Consider the following 16,866-nt stretch of genomic DNA (forward strand, 5'->3'; position numbering starts at 1 on the left):
GATGGATGGATGATGGATGGACGGATGGATGGATGATGGATGGATGATGAATGGATGATGGATGGATGATGAATGGATGGATGCATGGATGGATGGATGATGCATGGATGGATGGATGATGGATGGATGGATGGATGGATGGATGGACGGATGGATGGACGGATGGATGGATGGATAATGGATGGATAATGGATGGATGGATGGATGGATGGATGGATGGATGGATGGATGGATATTGGGAAGGAACTGTTTCCTGGGAGGGTGGGGAGCCCTGGAATGGATTTCCCAGAGAAGTTGAGGCTGCTCCATCCCTGGAAGTGTCCCAGGCCAGGTTGGAATAACCTGGCATAGTGGAAGGTGTCCCTGCCCATGGCAGGGGGTGGATTTGGATGATCCTTAAGGTCCCTTCCCACCCAAACCATTCCAGGATTCCATGATTATTAAAATGTCCAGGCCTGACTTTATTTTTAGGCCTCTCTTTGGGTGCCAAGCTCTTCAAAGTTCCCCCAGGCTGAGGAACAGCACTGAAAAAGGAGCTGAAGAGCAGCCAAATTCCTGGCCTGCTGCAGACCCCGAGCTCCACAAGCTGTGGTTGTCTGCATTGTGCTTCTGTGTCAAGAAATATCCTAAAGAGAAGGAGGAATTTATAGAAAGTGCAACACTTACCAGGGACAACATTCCCAGAAGTTGGGGGTGCTTAACCCTTCCTTTGGTGACAAAAAAATTAAAAATTCAAATTATCCTGGATTCTAACACGTGGGATTGTGGCCATACCTCATTTATCAATTCATTAAATGCATTATGAGCCATATATTGGGAATGACCCTGTGGGAAATCAGCTGGAAATCAAATACAAAGCAACACCTCCCTCTCTTATTTTCCAAACTCTGTTTTCCAAACTCTATTTATCAAACTCTTATTTTCCAAACCTTATTTTCCAAAATATGCATCATTAAAATAATCAGGTGACAGCAAACAGGTTTCCTTTGCACTCAGGATTAGCAAATAGGACAATGGTGCTTTGTCAAAATTTGTATTAAATTAAAGGTGATTTCACCTGGATGTTGGATGTTGGGTTCAGATGGATGGATCCCACTCTGGGGAATTGCTGGACAAAGGAGGCAGGAGGAACTGGAAGGGAGAGAGCTCAGAATTGTTCACATTATCTAAAATTATTTCATTAATTCATTACATTTCACACACTCAAAAACTCAGTTACCCCATTTTTCTTGCACTGGGAATTTAGATAACAAAATGGTCTGGGATTGGGAATTTAGAAAATAAAAGGGTCTGGGATTGGGAATTTAGAAAATAAAATGTCTGAGATTGGGTTCTTCCTTAGAGGCTGAATGTGGATCCATCCCCAGCTCCTCCAGGACATTCCTGCCCAGCCACCCCGGACTCATTCCCAAGGCAGAGCAACTTAGAGCTGCACTATTCATAAATACACATTTATTTTTCATTAGAAATGCGTAATTACAGCATTTTTAAAGCATTTTCCCCTAGAAAAGTAGTTAAGCAACAGTACAAACAAAAGTGTTAGTCTTCTGCAAATACAGTTTTCATGACACTGAACAGAAAACACCAGCAAAAGGCCAAGACTTGCCATCAAGGGATTTGGGATTTTTCCTTTTTTTTAAATATTTTCCTTTTTTTTTGTTATAAACACCATAGCAAATAAAAAAAAAAAAAAAAAGACTGTTCCAACAGTGAAAAATATCTGAGCTCTGGAACTTTCCCTAGGTGGCAAAGCAGGTACTGCAGGGCAGCAATACCCAAACATCTGCAGACATTCCATTTGCACAGGAGGGACCAACGGGGATGGAGTCTCACAGTTTGGATGCAGGAGAGTTCTTCCTCTCCCCATGAAAGATTTGTTCTGTCCTCTCTGAGTGGATTTAAGTGCAGCCCACGGGGTTTTATTGAAGGCCAGGACTTGGGTTGGTGCCGTGATGCAGCTCTGAGTGAAGCTGGAATTATCCCAGGTGAGGGGGAGCAGGGCATGGCTGGAGGTTCTGAGGTCTGGGAGGTTTTTCCCACTCCATTTCTGGCTGGAGTTCACTGCCAGCTCCCCAACATTCCTCAGTCCTCTCACTGGATTTGGATGGCTCCGTGTTCTATCTGCATTTCTGGCTGGATTGCTGATTGAAGGGAATCAGTGCCCTGCAAAGGGGAATGGGACAGCAGGAAATCAATCCAAAAGTGATTTTTATTGGTGTAACCAAGAGAATGAGAGCTTATTATACAAATATAAAGTTCTTGTGAATTCCAGTGGAAAAAATTCCAAAGCAAAATCCGCATGGATGTGGGCTCTGAGACAGTGGGAATGGGAACACACTCACAAAGGCACCAAAAATAACATCAAGAGCCTCCATGAAGCCTAATGAGGAAGCTGAAATAATGCAATTATGATAAACATCTACAAAATCATGAGTGGCACCAAGGCAATTATTCCCTCTCTCTTCCCAGGAAAAGAACCAGCTCCAAATAAAGGAAATAAATTCAGAGTCTGGCACCAAACTGAAGCTGTGGAAGGCTCATCCCAACAGAGGGATTTTGGGAACAGGGAGCTGGGAAGGGCATCAAGGATGAGCATGGAAAAGAGAAGAGGGAGTTCTGCAGTGCCAGAGCTGATGGGGGTGAAATCACCTCTTGGTTTTGTCCTTGGAATTTCTCAATTGGAGCAGAATGGGATCTAAAAATGCTGATTTTCCCCACTGCAGCCTCTCCAGAGCTGCTGGGGGTGAGGGCAGTGAAATCACCTGTTGGCTTTGTTCATGGAATTTCCCAGCTGGAGCAGGATTTGGTCTAAAAACGCCGATTTTCCCCCTGCAGCCTTTCCCTGGTTAGGGTGAAGTGAGACCAGTTTGACTACAGCCAACTTTTCCTCAGGAAATCCCTCCTGCAGGCCTGACTCTCCTCACTTCCCAAGGAAAACCAGGAAGAATTACAAGGGAGCACAACTGACTGAAACCTCCAAAGGAAAAATCTCTTTACAAACCAGCTCACTGCCTACCAGGAGCAACAGGGGAGGGAAAATCCGAATTTCTGTGAGCCAGGAAAGCACCTGCCCAGAACAGCTGCACTGGCCTGCACAGAGCCCCTCACACCCAAAAAAGCTTCCCCTGGCAGCAGCCATCACAGCACGGACAGAATTCCAAGCCCAGGGCAAGGATTTCAGGATTTTTTCTTCTCTGAAGCCCCCCTCATTCCAGAGATCTGCCCTTGCTGGATTTTCCCTCATAAACACCTCTAAAGGATGCTCTGTGCAGCACCCTGGCCACAGAATTCTCTCTCTGACAGGATTTTGGTGATAAAAAAGCCTCATTTGAGGTCCTGCTTTGTGCTCCAGCCTTGAACCTTCTAAAAGATCCACAAGGGGGGAAAATCCACCACAATTCCCAGATTTTAGGTTTTATTACACAGTTGCAGCTTATTTATTATTCAAATTAAAACACCAGAAGTTCAAAATCCAAAAGTGCTACTCCTAAATTCATTTATTTCCCTCTGCCTTGTTGCCAGTGATTGCATTTGGCTATAGGAATTTTTCCCTGTTTAATTTGAAGGGCATTTTGTGTTTGCTTAAAAGTTCAATCAATTCATGCCAAGGTGTTGAATAAATCTATGAGATTGCTAAATTGGATACCACAAAAAACCATTAAATAATCCTCGAAGTTTTCTTTCCCATTTAGAGGAAAAGTGTATTGAGTAAATAGAATTATCAAATATCAGCACAACAGCAACACCAAATATTGATCCAACCTCAGACCTGAAGGGATTACAAGAATTTATATTTGGAATGATGGTGGGGTTTTTTCCAAATCTAACAAAATTTACCACCAGCATTGCATCTGAGCATAGAATTTTAATCCAAATATTCTGTATTTCTAGACTTTGCAAACTGCTGTCAAAACATGAAAAGAAGTCAAGCAAAAATCATTCATGAATACACTGAAAATACAAAATTGGAGTGGATTTTGATCTGTTCCAGCTGAACTCAGAACAGGAATTCATTTCAGGAAAAAAAAGGGCAGAAAACTGGTACCTTGTAGTGAGACATGAAATAAATCCACATTTGTGCTGTTTCTAAGAGGGAACTGGCACAGAATCCAACCCAGGTGGAAAATAAATTCCACTTTAATGAGCTTTGATTGATAAGGAGCTGCAAAATCCTTGGGAACCTCTCAGCACCTTGACAAAGAACCAGGTGCAAGTGGCAGTGCAGGGGAGGTGGAAGTGTCAGTGGATTTTCCCTTCCCTCAGATAAGACTTTTCACCTCAGATGAGAGATCCTTCTCCACAGGAAAATTCCATATTTTTATCCACAGAAAAATCTCCTGAACGATGGATAAACTTAGAGCAGTGTAAACACCAAGTTGGTTTCTCCGACTCCTTTGCAGATCCTCAGTTTTCACTTGGGGCAAAGTGAGGAAATATTTACGGCTGACTTGTTTTGGGGCTTGTCTGCTTTTCCTTTCCTGCCCTTTTCCTGTCCCACTCCTGCCCTGCTTTCCCTGGAAAGCTCTGGGGTTCAGCACAGTGTAAAACCAACACGGTGCAAAGCGTCCCTGCAGAGGGAGCAGCTCCTGGGGGCTGCTGCTCTTGGGAGCTCTGCTCCAGAATTCCTTCCTGAGGAGGGAAATGTGGGAATTCTCCAGGCTTGGAGTGGGGACAGCTCTCACTGCCTGCTGCTCTTATCTGGGGTCATGGTCCTTGTGGGTCCTTCCCAGCTCAGGGTATCCCCGTTGTTTGTGGCATTCACATTCTCTGAACAATCCCTTTGCCCAGGATTTCCGTCCTGGGAAGCTGAGAAGCCTTGGAGAAAAAGGAAAACAATTCTTATCTCATTTGCTTCTCCTGTGTTTTGCTCCTCTGGAATGTGTTAGGAGATTGTTTACCCACAGATGATTGTTCCATTGGTTTCATGTGAGTTGTTTTCACTTTTTGGCCAATCAGGGCCAAGCTGTGTCAGAGCTCTGGAAAGTCACCAGTTTTCATTATTATCTTTTTAGCCTTCTGCAAGTATCCTTTCTGTATTCTTTAGTACAGTTTAGTATAGTAGTCTTTAATATAACATAGTATCATAAAATAATAAATTAGCTTTCTGAGAGCATGGAGTCAGATTCATCATTCCTTCCTTCATCAGGGCTCCCCACAAATACAACAGTTGTTCTTGGATTTATTAAATCCACAGGAGCAGCAGTGATGGAGGATCCATAAAAAACAAGGCACAATTCTTGCAGAACACCCTCAGTGTCCAGAGCACTGTTAAAAATAAAATATTGACAAGGGCAGTGGCAAGGCAAAAAGAATTCCACAACCACTTGGAGAAGCCCACAGAGTGGGATTTGCACAACCACGTGTGACCAAATTCAGAAAAACGTGTTCCAACTGGTTTAAATCAGCTTTGTGGTGCTGTCACCAGAGCTTCAAGCTGATGACAGACTTTTTCTAGCCTCAGCTTCACGGCTGTTCAAACTGATTAAAAACGACCAAAAAAACCCCAATAATTCCTCCTCAAGCAGAGAGGATCAAGTGTTCACTTCCAACTGGACTTGCTGTTGATCAAAACAACTGGAAAACTGCTGTCAGAACAGGAATGACTTTTCTGAGGGAAACCTCAGTCTGAAAATACTTTTCAGCTGATTGCAGCCACATTTTTGGTGCTGTCCTTTGTGAGGCTCTCAGCCTTCAGGGACACACCAATGACCAAAATAACTTCTCCAGAGGCACTGAGCAAGGACAGCAAAGCAGGAGAAATCAAGGATCATTTCCACCTTCAAAAAAATTGATGTTTCTTATTATAAATGATGAGTTTTATGGTTTGGAAAGAGGATGATGAGCTGCTTGTAGCTGTGGATAGATATACAACAGATCTGACAGCTGTGGGGAGGAGATGGGAAGGGGAAGGAGGAGGAGGAGGAGGAGGAGAAGGGGAAGGGGAAAGGGGAAAGGGGAGAAGGGGAGGAGAAGGAGGAGAAGGAGGAGGAGAAGGAGGAGGAGAAGGAGGAGGAGAAGGAGAAGGAGGAGGAGAAGGAGAAGGAGGAGGAGAAGGAGAAGGAGAAGGAGGAGGAGGAGGAGGAGGAGAAGGAGAAGGAGAAGGAGGAGGAGGAGGAGGAGGAGAAGGAGAAGGAGAAGGAGAAGGAGAAGGAGAAGGAGAAGGAGAAGGAGAAGGAGAAGGAGGAGGAGAAGGAGAAGAAGGAGAAGAAGGAGAAGGAGAAGAAGGAGAAGGAGAAGGAGAAGGAGAAGGAGAAGGAGAAGGAGAAGGAGAAGGAGAAGGAGAAGGAGAAGAAGGAGAAGGAGAAGAAGGAGAAGGAGAAGGAGAAGGAAGAGAAGGAGGAGAAGGAGGAGAAGAAGGAGAAGAAGGAGAAGAAGGAGAAGGAGAAGGAGAAGGAGAAGGAGAAGGAGAAGGAGAAGGAGGAGAAGGAGGAGAAGAAGGAGAAGAAGGAGAAGGAGAAGGAGAAGGAGAAGGAGAAGGAGAAGGAGAAGGAGAAGAAGGAGAAGGAGAAGAAGGAGAAGGAGAAGGAGGAGAAGGAGGAGAAGGAGAAGGAGAAGGAGAAGAAGGAGAAGGAGAAGGAGAAGGAAGAGAAGGAGGAGAAGGAGGAGAAGAAGGAGAAGAAGGAGAAGAAGGAGAAGGAGAAGGAGAAGGAGAAGGAGAAGGAGAAGGAGAAGGAGAAGGAGAAGGAGAAGGAGGGCTGGCTCATACTTGGCTGGAGGCAGCGTGGTCTGTCACGGGGGTCAGCTGCACGTACTGCACCTGGATGTCGCTGCCCTGCAGAGGGGAGCCATCCACGCCGCCGGCCGCGGGCTCGGCCGAGGCCACAGCGATGAGCTGAGCCCCCTGCAGCACCTGTGGGAGGGCAGGAGAGACAGGTGAGAGCTGGCAATGCCACCAAGGCAGGCTGCCAGGGATGTTTGAGTTTTAGCTTTTGTATTTTCAGATTCTGGACTGCATTAGAACATGGCTCTGAATTCCATACCAAGTGTCAGCAGTTCTCCTCACAGCTCAGTCACACAGAGCAATCCTTTTCCAGCCCCAGAACCAAGGACACCACTGCAGCTTCAGCCCCAAAAAGTGCAAACAACAGGGAATGGAGGAGAGCAAACTGGGAGGGTGGGACTGCATCACCTGGAGCTGTGACTGGACAATTAACCCCAATATGGAAATGGACCAAAACTTATAAAAGTGTGGAAACTCATGACACGCTGTCCATCTTGGGTCCATCTTGGGTGTAGCCCTGGCTGGGCTCTTGTAGTGTCCAAAGTGTATCCTTTGAAGACCTTTCAATAAATGTCTATTTTATTCCTTTAATTCTGTCTAGCCCCTGTTCTAGGCAGCCTCTCAAGGCATCAGGAGGAGCACAGAGAGCAACTGGTCCCAGCTCCCTGCCCAGCAGGGCTGATGCCTTAAGATTTTTGTATTTTTCAAATCCTTTATAGCATTAGTGCATAGCTCTGAAATCCATATAAAATGTAGTTAAGTGTCTTCACATTTGAGACAGACCATCTCCCAGACCAGGAATACCCTGTGAACCATCCAGAGAAATCCAACCAGGAACACCCCATGAACCACCCAAACAAATCCAACCAGGAATACTCCATGAACCACCTAAACAAATCCAGATCCAACACCAAAACCCACCAAAGGAACCACAACAGAAGTTGTCCCTCAGTCCCAGCCGCTCCCAGCAGGGTTTCCCACTAAACATAGAGCACATGGATTCCCATACTGGATGCTCGATGTATTTGGTCTTGTGGGATTGATAATTATGTTAATTATGACAAGTTAATTGGGACAGAGTGACAGATCCTGCTGTGAGTGTGATACCATCAGAAATCACTGAGCAAGGTTTTCCTGCAACACCCAAATCCAAGATATTCCTTCCCACAGCCAAGGCATTCATTACAGCAATGTTTATATTCCTATCAATAGGAAGGTGTAGATTTAGGAATTCCTAATTAATGCTGATATTTATCTCATCTGCATCTGGCTGGAGAAGACAACAAGTTCCTCACAGACTCCAAACCCACAGAAAAACTGATCCACCTCAAAGCACTTAAAATGGGCTTGGGATAAACTCATTTTAATTCCCTTCCTGAAACAAAAATCAGAATAAAATAAATGTATATAAAAAAATAGCAAGTCCCCCTTGCATTTCTCAAACCCAGCCCCACATCCAGGTTTAACTTTTATGAGCCACAAATGAGGGATTTCTAAACATTCGAACACAACGAACAAAAGGAATCTTTCAAACCAAAAGTAGAGAACAAAGAGCAAAAAATAACATTGTTCACAAAGGTTCTGCTGACCAAAGGATGATTTCTCAGCTGATCTGAGGGTGGGTGGCCATGGACAAGGAGCTGGACCCGAATTTCCCTGGGGAGCGTGGGAGGAAGAGGAGGTGACCTGCAGCAATGACCTCCAGGGTGTTGTCAGGATTTTATTGGGATCTTGGGTGTTCTGAGACAGCACCAGCACCAAGCTGCTCAAGGATGTCCCAGTCTGCTCTGAAGGAACAAGCAGAATTCTCTCCTCCCACAGTATTAGTTTTGGAAGCACCCCATGCTGGCAGGATCACTCTTTGTCCCACTGAGCCCCTGCAGGTTTCAAATGACTTTTTTTTCCCCATTTATTTCTCAACTGGAATATTCAGAAGGGTTGAGAGTGACTGAACAGCCCCATGAGCACAGAGTCCTGGAAGAGTTTGGGTTGGAGCAGCTGGGAGAGAGGAGGTGTCCCTGTCCATGGCATGGGGTGGGATGGGGTGACCCCAATGTCCCCTCCAGCCCCACCATTCCAGGATTCTGGGATTCTGCCCCTGTGCCATCCCACTGACCTGAATCTCTGCCTTTCTCTTCAGCTTCTTCACTCTCCTCTCCCCCTTTTTCTCCCCTCTGTCTTGATGATTTGGGACATGAAAACAACTGATCTCCCAAATTTCTCTATTCTGACCCTTCTTCACTGAGATATTTACCACACAAAACACAATCAAATTAATATTAATAATGAAAACCAGCTACTTTCTCTGCTCTCTTTCTTTCCACGTCAAGTCCATTTTATCCCATAACAAATAATTCCCATTTAACATCCAACTACCAAGGCATGAAAGGGAAATTTTCAAAAAAGAACAAAATGTAAGAAATTTTCTTTCAACTTCTTCCAAAATTATTCAAATATGTTTAAATTTCTATCACATCCTTTGAACCTGCTAAACCCCATTTTGAACCTTCTAAACCCCATTTCTGAACCTCCTAAAACACATTTAAAACCTTCTAAATCCCATTTTTGAACCATTCTTGCTACTGTTGTGAGCTCTTTTATTAATCTGAGCAAGCACATGTGTTTGCCAACCTATAAAAATCTCAAAAATAAGATATATTAGGATTTTGGTGCCTTTTTTCCATGTTTTTTCCCCATTTCTACAGCAGGAATGCAGTAAAAGGGGATGTTTCTTTAAACCAAAGTGAGGTTTGGAATCCCAGAAGGAGTGGATGTTTCTGGAAGCTGAAAATCCTGGGACACTGATGGCCAAACGCATTCAAATGACAAACACATCTCCTCCAAATGATAAGAAGCTCTGCTGATAAGAGTTCTCTTCAAGAAGATAACTCCCTGTCCCTGATTCTTTTCAGTCTGAAACTTTTGGAGCCTTAAACTAAAACCATCTCCTGCATTTAATGCCAGCAAAACATTCATTTAGTGGCTCACATCCTCAAAAATTCCACTCTGAAGGAAATGCAGGGCTGTGGGATAAAGGCTTTGCAGAAAATCCCACTGCAAGAGCTTTCAGGTGCTTTATTGCCATTAATATCCCAATTAATTGCTCTGGAAATAAAAAAATAAAAAGCATCCAGTGCTCTTAAAGTGAGGGAATTTCATGAGCTGCTTCCTTGGAGACCCTCCCTTCCCCAACAACAACTTGCACCTAAATTTGTTATTTCTTTCTGACATGAAATGTGCCGATATGAAAATAAATTCAGCACAAATCAAAGCAGTTCAGACTGGAGGAACTGTCCCTGCTGTGCATTTCTGGGAGTGCTGAGTGGAACCTTGCAAAAAGTGACCTTAAATCTGTCAAAGCTTCATTAGGGAACCCTCAGCAGAGCCATTGAACAGGGAGCACCTCCTGGAAATCCCCCAAAATCCCAGGCATGGAAAAGGAAACGGATTTCAGCTCCACAGAGTGGGGAGAAACCAAAAGGAGAATCCCAGAGTGTGTTTGTAGCAGGGGCATTTTTTAATTGTGTAAGAATAAACCATCCCAGCTTTGGGATTCCCTTCCTGTCCTGGAGAAATGCAGGAACACAACTGCAGCCACCTGAATGTCCCCAAAATGTCCCTTTTCCTGCCTGCCATGGTCAGGATTCCCTTCCTGTCCTGGAGAAATGCAGGAACACAACCTGCAGCCACCTGAATGTCCCCAAAATGTCCCTTTTCCTGCCTGCCATGGTCAGGAGGAATGAGAGGAGCGATGGCAAAGTGTGGCTTTGCTTTGATTTCTGGCAGGGATGGTTCAGGCCCTGAACAATGATGTCAAATGCATCAAATCCAAACACAGATTTTCACTGAAAATCCACTTGAAACCAGCACACATGCACAGGTTAATTATAATTATAATTAATTGGCAGTTTGAGCGCAGATGGAATTTCAGTAGAAATGACTGGTTATGGAAACAGGAGTTACCTCATCTCATTCCCTGTATCAAATTCGAGGGGATATTGGGAAGAAAGGAAATCTGGATGGTTCCTCTGACTCATCTCCTGCTCTGAGATGCTCCCAGGGAATTGTGCTCCAAGGGAAGCTCCTCGGGATGGCTCTGGAGTTACCTGAGGGCTCTTCCCAAAACCCACCTGCACTTCAGGGGGATGGAACACCTCTCCTACAGGGAAAGCCTGGCAGAACTGGGATTGTTCAGGGTTCAGACCAAACTGTGACCTTGCAGTGCCTGAAGGGGCCCCAAGAAAGATGGGGAGAGACTTTGGGCAAGGGATGGAGGGACAGGACACGGGGAATGGCTCCCAGTGCCAGAGGGCAGGGATGGATGGGACATTGGGAAGGAATTCCTCCCTGTGAGGCTGGGGAGGTGCTGCAATGGAATTCCAGGAGAATTTCTGGCTTCCCCATCCCTGGAAGTGTTCCCTGGACAGGGCTTGGAGCAGCCTGGGACAGTGGAAGGTGTCCCCATGGCAGGGGTGGATCTGGGTAAGCTTTAAGGTCCCTCAGGAGTCCCCAAATCTGCACAATTGCAAGAGGTTGTGCATAAATGGTTCAGTGCCAGCAGCAAGCACAGCAAAACCCATGGAACTGCCTCCTAAAGGAAGAGTTTTTAGGAATGGGCAATTCCAGATGTCTAGGATAATTCACTGTTCTGAGCAATACTAAAGAGCCTTTGGCTTAATTTTTTTTTTCCAGAAGAATGTTATTGTTGGGTTTTATTCAATGTACAACTGAGTAATGGCTGGATAATCCAGAGAAAAATACTCCAGAAAATCAGTCAAGGAAATCTTCCTGAACTGGAGCTGCTGAGTGCAAGAGCTCAAGGAAGGAGTCAAAGATGGGTGATGCAGACTCCTGCAAGCGCCCAGCCCTGGGAGAGGAGAGGTCATTCCAAGGAATAGCTGAGGGCCACTCACACAGAATCTGCCTGGTGGGAGATCTGTGAGTGCCACGACCCAGCCAGGAGGGAGAGGATCCCTCCTTCCTCAAGGAATGGTTTCCTTTCCATCCAAATGTGGCAAATCCCTGCTTGTCTGAAAAACACAAACCTGGCTTGAAATGGCACCCTTGTCTCCAGTTCCTGGTGGGTTTAGTTCTGCTGGAAACAAAAGGTCAGGAGAAATGCTGGGGTATTTTCAGCACTTCCCACGACATTCTGCTGAAGGTTTCAGGCAATTGCAGCAGGAGGAGCATCCAATCTTTTCCTAAATAAATTCAGAGGAGGATTTGGCCTCTCAGTGCTGCTGAGAAGCTCCATCCCCTCCAATGAGGCTGGCAGTAAATATGCCACTTAAAAAGAGTCTGAGCAGATCGCTGAGGATCTCCCCAAATCCCACACAGCTGGGAGATGTCTGCTCCAATCCCTCACTCTGCCCTCAGAAGGGTCATTGCACTCCAATTCCAGAAAGAAAAGAGATTTAGGGGGAGCTGCAAATGTTTACATCATAACTGGCAGTGGGTTTTTTTTTTTTTTAATAGAAGCAAAATAACATCTGAAAGTTTGGCTCTTGTTGCCAGAGTAACAAACACTGCTCCTGCTGTCCCCGACAGGATCCCATTAACCAGGAGAAATATGGATGGGAAAACAAGAACAGAGACACAGAGAACTTCTAGGATTGCACAGCTCAGGAAAAGGCCTAAGGAAATGAATCTTCTCCCTCCTCCACTTGAATTCTGGAATGATGTCACCAGCTGGAGTTCCATCCATCAGGATCAGAAGTTCGTGGTGGCTTCAAAGGAAAAGCAGGAGGAGGATGGGGGGAAAAACCAGAGTGAGGAGCCTGAGCTATAAATCAGGAGCTGGAGAAAGTTCTAAGGCAGTGCTTGTCAATTAAAGAGCACTTAAAGGAGCAAAGAGTGCTCTGGAGAATTACCTGAATTACAATAATGAGTTTCTAACAGAAACTTGCACCAAAAAAACCTGTTCTGGATATAATTCATGGGAAAAAATTCCCAAGGACAAGGAAAAGGGGAAATTTAACCCAAGTTAAAGAGCAGACTCGGGCCCTCAGGGTTTGTTCAGCCCCACTCCTTTGGGAAGATGCTCCCTGATTTCCTGCACAGGGAGGAATGCAGAGCCTGGAGCTGTCTGTTGTCTTTGGTTTTCCTTTCCCACCCAAATCTCGTGACAGGAGTGACACAGCTCTACTGAACACGAGGAGTTCTCTGTGTTATAGGGGGTATTTCCATGTGGAGGGGGAATATGAATCCCAGAATTTCAGCTAAGAACAACCATATGGGGTTTGGAATGAAAACCATATGAGAGAACACCTGCACTTCTCCAAACACTCCTACAAAAGCTACAGATACTTGTAGGAAAGGAATTAAAACACCCAACTCCAGCTCCAATCCTGGCTTTTATCTGCTAGGAAAGTTCATGTCCAAGGAGTCCAGAGGAACAGAAGTTTTATCTATTTTATTTCTATTACTGGCACTGGGCAAGGTGAGTGTGGCTCTGGCAGTGACCAGAACTCGGAGCAGATGGGCTGGATATTAAAAGTGATCCATCATCTCCCACCCCAGAAAATCATCTCTGATGTCCAAAGCCTTTGCCTGAAGAAAAGCAATTAGGAGAGCTGATGGATTTCCTCCATGGAGGTGGATGTTGTTCCACAGAGCCGCTGTAGTTTTTAAAATACTGGGTTTTGATGGATTGAATAAGATCAGAATCAGCACAAATCAGCACTCTCAGATTCCCAGCAGGGCTCACAGATAAGCCATGAATTATCTCTGTGTTCTCCACCTGAGGCCACAGCATTTCTGCTGGAATTCCACAGGTGCTTCCCTTTTGCCAAGGCACTAAGTGGACAAATGTTTCCAATCCCCTGGACAAAAGCTTGGGAATTGGTGCTTCTCTCACACCAGGCATTTGCAATGATGCAAATGTTCTTTTTGTAATTTCCAGCCATAAAATAGAAATGACTCCTCAGAGAGTGTCAGTTTGTTTAAGTCATGTACTACAAGTTCTGGGACTGCCCATGATGCTTTCCCAGTTTTGCAAATGAATTTGTGATTCCTTGAATTAATTTCCTCCTTTATGGACTTGTCTCAAGTTGAAGCCAGTAGCCTAACATGTAAGAATTGTACAAATCCTTCAAAAATGAGATTTGCCAATTACATTCCACATTGAGCCCGCAAATAAAATCCTTGTTCTGGAAGGGATTTTTAAAATTTAAATTTTTTTCTGCTTGCATGGAAAGCAGTCCCAGAGAAATTCGGATTTTAGCAGAGAACCAAAGCTCTGTTTCAAACATGAACAAAGAGGAACAAAAAGGGATTTGTTTATCCACTGCACTTCCTGCATCGCTCCGAAAACTGCACCGAGTCATTCTAAAGCCATTAGGTAACACATCCACCCTGCTCTGCCATAAATCATTAAAATCTCTTTGCTTTGGGGGTGGAAAACAATTGGCACAGGCGTGGAGTGCCTGTTCTCCCCCGTGGATTAAACTCCAACCATATGTGAGTTGTCAGGGCAGTTTTACCCTTGCCGGGGCTGCCCGAGGATTCTGTGCTCTCCTCACCCCTCTGTTCACCCTTTGTGCTCATTCTCCTCTCCAGCCACATCCAGGGGATGCAACCACAGGAACCAGAACATCTCTGAACCCCTGCCTTTGCTGTAAAGCTCCAAGTTTCACCTACGTGGAGCTCCCAGCCATCCCTGGCCTGTGCTTGAACCTCGCTCTCCCATCCAGCACGAAATTTCTATTTTGCTACCAGCTGAGCCTCCAGGCCAGCCAAAGGTCTTTAATTCCCCTCCCCAGATTACATTTGCATACATGTTAAACTTTCCCAGCGTCATTTGCATGTTTGAAAAGGCGTTTTGGAAGGCCTCTCCATTTGATTTTATTTTTTTTCCCTGCAGTGTGAGTTTGAAGCAGACATCAAGGAGAGCTCTGGACCCAGAAGTGTTGTTTGCTCTGAGTCCACATCTGCTTTTCCCCAAGCCATTGCCAGTTCTGGAGCTCACTTTAATACCCAGCTGGGATAATGTAAAACGAGGAGAGAACCTCAAATAAAGGCTGGGAGCACATATTTGTGCTCAGGAATAGTTGTGTGCAGCCAGTTCAGCTTCACTCGTGTTCTGCCCACTGAAATTTGGTCTCAAGGGAGGGAAAAGGGGGAAAATCCACCCCAAAACAAGCCCAGTGTGTGTGTGGCCACACGAGTGGAACTAAAGCTCACCAGAGATGTCTACAATCCACTTTTAGAAGGTTAAAGTGCCTTATTTTTACAATCAACCCTTCCGTTTTGAAAGCAAAAATGTGCTTTTCTCCAAGCAGCAAACACAGAATGTTCCCTGGGTTGCTGGGAATCTTCTCCCTCTACAGCTCCAAACTTTCCTCTAATCCATGGAAAGTCTGGTAAGAAATTGTTTAATTCTTAGGACACTCCAGCTATTGGAGTAGAGAGGGAAATGCTGGACACAGAGAGCTGAATAAATGGATTAATTCTATACAAACCATCATTTTTTGGCAGCTTTGGTGGCCCAAACATCCATCAGGAGTCGGGCAGCAATAAAAGTGATAACCTGATAAGGTTATCCCAAAAGCTGTGCAGAGAGAAGGAGCACAAGCTGTGGCTGACAGGGATTTGTGGGATGGGGAAGGAGTTTAGAGAGTGTCAGGGAAAGTTCTTCCTCCTCCCAGCCCATTAAGGGATGAATTATTTTGATTTGGATGAGCAGATTTTTCTTCACACATCCTCCAGTCTGAGCCTGGCTGCGTCTGGCTGTTTGTGGAGATGAGGAAGGGCTGAAAATGGGTTCAGCACTGGAGGAAAAATCAAAACCCACCCACATTTGGCCTTGCTGGAGTCTGGGGCTGATACAAACGAGACAATTTCCAGCCCTCACATGGATCCAGACTCTCCCTGGGAGTGCAAAATGCCAAATCCCGTTCATGTGAGATTCCATCGAGCTCGGGCTCATAAAAAGCAGTTTTTCATATCTAACACAGAACATGCTGGGGTTGTTTTCCTTAAAAATCCTTCAAAAAGTGTGGAAGTTGTGCAAAAGCAGCTCATGGAGAGACCCAGAATGACCCTGGTGCCACTGAGGCCCCTCATGCTGAATTCCTCCAGCTGGCAGCACCAGCACCCCGAATTCCCAGCTCCTAAAGAGCTCCTAAATTCTGGGAATATTTCACTATGGAATTCCCAGCTCCTATGGAAATTCTGGGAATATTTCCTCACTGAATTCCCAGTTCCTAAGGAAATCCTGGGAATATTTCCTTGCTGAATTCCCAGCTCCTAAGGAAATTCTGACAATATTTCCCTAATGAATTACCAGCTCCTATGGAAATTCTGGGAATATTTCCCTATGGAATTCCCAGCTCCTATGGAAATTCTGGAATATTTCCCTATAAAATTCACAGATCCTAAGGAAATTCTGGGGATATTTCCCTAGAGAATTCCCAGTTCCTAAGGAAATTCTGGGAATATTTCCTCACTGAATTCCCAGTTCCTAAGGAAATCCTGGGAATATTTCCTTGCTGAATTCCCAGCTCCTAAGGAAAGTCTGGGAATATTTCCCTATGGAATTCCCAGCTCCTAAAGAAATTCTGGAATATTTCCCTATGGAATTCCCAGCTCCTAAGGAAATTCTGGGAATATTTCTCTATGGAATTCCCAGTTCCTAATGAAATTCTGGGACCATTTCCCCATATATTCACAATTTCTGGCTGAACACGAGGTGTTTTTGCAGCCTGTTCTCCTCCTGGTACCAACATTTTCCTCTGGGGCTGGATCCTGCCAGGATGGAACATTCCCAACAACTCCAAACTTTATCCCTCAAAAATCACTCCCCAACCCCCCTTAAATCCAAGGTTCACACTTTTTAAGGAGAAAGGAGAAATGGGATTTAAGGAGAAGGAGGCAATAAGTGCTATTTAAGCTTTTGTCATAACAAGGAGATAAAAGCACAGGAAAGAAAGGGATAAAAGACTCTCCAAGGAGATTTGCAGCTGACCAAAAATTCCCTCTGATCCTTTTATTTACCTACTTGGAGCTTTTTCCTGAATATATCGCTTAGGAATTGGAGCACACAAAGCACAAAGAAAGCCACTGTACAGTAAATAAACCACAGAGGAGATAAGGCATGAAACAGCACTGAAAAAGATCAATTTCAATATTTTTTTCTCCTTTTTATG

The 16,866-nt window shown here is 44.9% G+C and overlaps 1 protein-coding gene across 2 annotated transcripts in view; it reads right to left on the reverse strand.

Annotated features, from left to right (window-relative positions):
* Window positions 1-1,706: 1,706 nt before the first annotated feature.
* Window positions 1,707-16,866, reverse strand: part of BANP (BTG3 associated nuclear protein) — a 114,197-nt gene continuing 99,037 nt past the window's right edge. For both annotated transcript variants that reach the window (XM_054269551.1, XM_054269552.1), the window contains exons 12-13: window positions 6,707-6,850; window positions 1,707-2,163 (exon numbers count right to left, since the gene is read on the reverse strand). In XM_054269551.1, the coding sequence (XP_054125526.1) occupies window positions 2,092-2,163; window positions 6,707-6,850 (216 nt within the window). In that variant the 3' untranslated portion in view covers window positions 1,707-2,091. The remainder of the gene's footprint in view (window positions 2,164-6,706; window positions 6,851-16,866) is intronic.

This window comes from Melozone crissalis, unplaced genomic scaffold (assembly GCF_028551555.1).
Source record: "Melozone crissalis strain CALT ecotype California unplaced genomic scaffold, PUWL_Pcris_2 ptg000007l_1, whole genome shotgun sequence".
Classification (NCBI taxonomy): domain Eukaryota; kingdom Metazoa; phylum Chordata; class Aves; order Passeriformes; family Passerellidae; genus Melozone; species Melozone crissalis.